Source organism: Aplysia californica, unplaced genomic scaffold (assembly GCF_000002075.1).
Source record: "Aplysia californica isolate F4 #8 unplaced genomic scaffold, AplCal3.0 scaffold00239, whole genome shotgun sequence".
NCBI lineage: Eukaryota > Metazoa > Mollusca > Gastropoda > Aplysiida > Aplysiidae > Aplysia > Aplysia californica.
The window spans coordinates 885,774-887,081 of NW_004797509.1; the positions used below are offsets into that span (position 1 = coordinate 885,774).

General features: G+C 43.3%; 2 protein-coding genes across 2 annotated transcripts in view; one reads left to right on the top strand and one right to left on the bottom strand.

Moving 5' to 3' along the window:
* Positions 1-1,308, bottom strand: part of LOC101852414 — a 34,690-nt gene that overhangs the window by 14,984 nt on the left and 18,398 nt on the right. The window lies entirely within an intron of this gene.
* LOC101852632 overlaps positions 758-1,308 on the top strand; it is a gene marked incomplete at its 5' end in the record, with an annotated part of 16,224 nt that continues 15,673 nt past the window's right edge. The window contains 1 exon segment of the mRNA XM_005100192.3: positions 758-833. Within this exon segment, the coding sequence (XP_005100249.2) occupies positions 758-833 (76 nt within the window).

Consider the following 1,308-nt stretch of genomic DNA (forward strand, 5'->3'; position numbering starts at 1 on the left):
TTCTTCTTCTTCTTCTTCTTCTTCTTCTTCTTCTTCTTCTTCTTCTTCTTCTTGAGTTGATGTGTGGGGGCTCTAATGGCCTAGAGGTTAAGGTGATCGCCTCTTATTCAAAAGTTCCGGGTTCGAATCCGGGTAGCGACCGAAAAATTTTCTTTTCTAAAATTGTCTCCTTTCACCTCCTTACCTGCTCTCTGGCAATGGTCTGTCGTCTGCTTTCGTCTCCACTTTCTGCCCCCACCCCTTCACCTCCTTTGCCATCTCCTCTGAGCTTCTGACTTTTTTCTGCAGCCTTTCTACTGCTACTTCTTGGCTCCTTCATACTGCTGTCTTTCAGCCACATCCCTGATCTTCCGGTAGCAAAAATCTACACCCAGCCTTCTCGGACAAGGGTGAAAAATCTCGGAGGTCCCTTGTGCAAGTTGCACACGTCAAAAATCCTTTGGGGGTCTACCAGAAAGACCTTATAACACTCAGAAACATTCCCAGCTGCCCGGGAAGTGCAAGTAACTGATTATTCCCTCAAACATCAACAGACTGACAAGATCTCTTACTGCCTATAGCCGGGTGCCCATTCTCCCTTAGTGTGTGAAGTGAGGAAAATTCGCGTTAAGTGCCTACCCCACTGACAACATAACAGACCCCAGACAAGGTTCGAACCCACGGCATTTTGGTTGCAAGTTTATAAGCACTAGATCACCAAAGCGACAGCAAAATACATGTACACGTAAACTATTCATCTCTGTTCTTCCTTTCACAGATGTTCACAAAGAATGCACTATGTCTCATGGTCCTTCTTGCTTTCTTCTACTGCCCGAGTCAAGCGGCCACAGACGGTATTGCTGCTGTTTATTATTATCCCGTTTCTTTGGAGACCGACTATTACTGTGTATTCCCCAAATTAGGCCAAACACTAAAAAATAATAATGTTAAAAAACTGTAAAAATGCAAATCTTCATCTCGCAGAATTGCTCAAAAGTTGTAAAGATTCTTCTTTTTTTATACGCTTATTATAGTATTGCCAATTGTAATTATTGTTGTTCATAGCATAATTTGAGACAAAAAAATTGAGGTATTTTTGCGTGTCTGCGTGTACATGTGTTTGTGTTTGTGTTTGCGTGCGTGTTTATGTGCTAATGTATGTGTATATATGTGTGTGTGTGTGTGTGTGTGTGTGTGCGTGCGTGCGTGCGTGCGTGCGTGCGTGCGTGTGTGTGTGTGTGTGTATGTGTGTGTGTGTGGGAGAGGGTGTGTGTGGGAGAGAGATAGATAGGTAGATAGATAGATAGATAGATAGATAGATAGATGGAC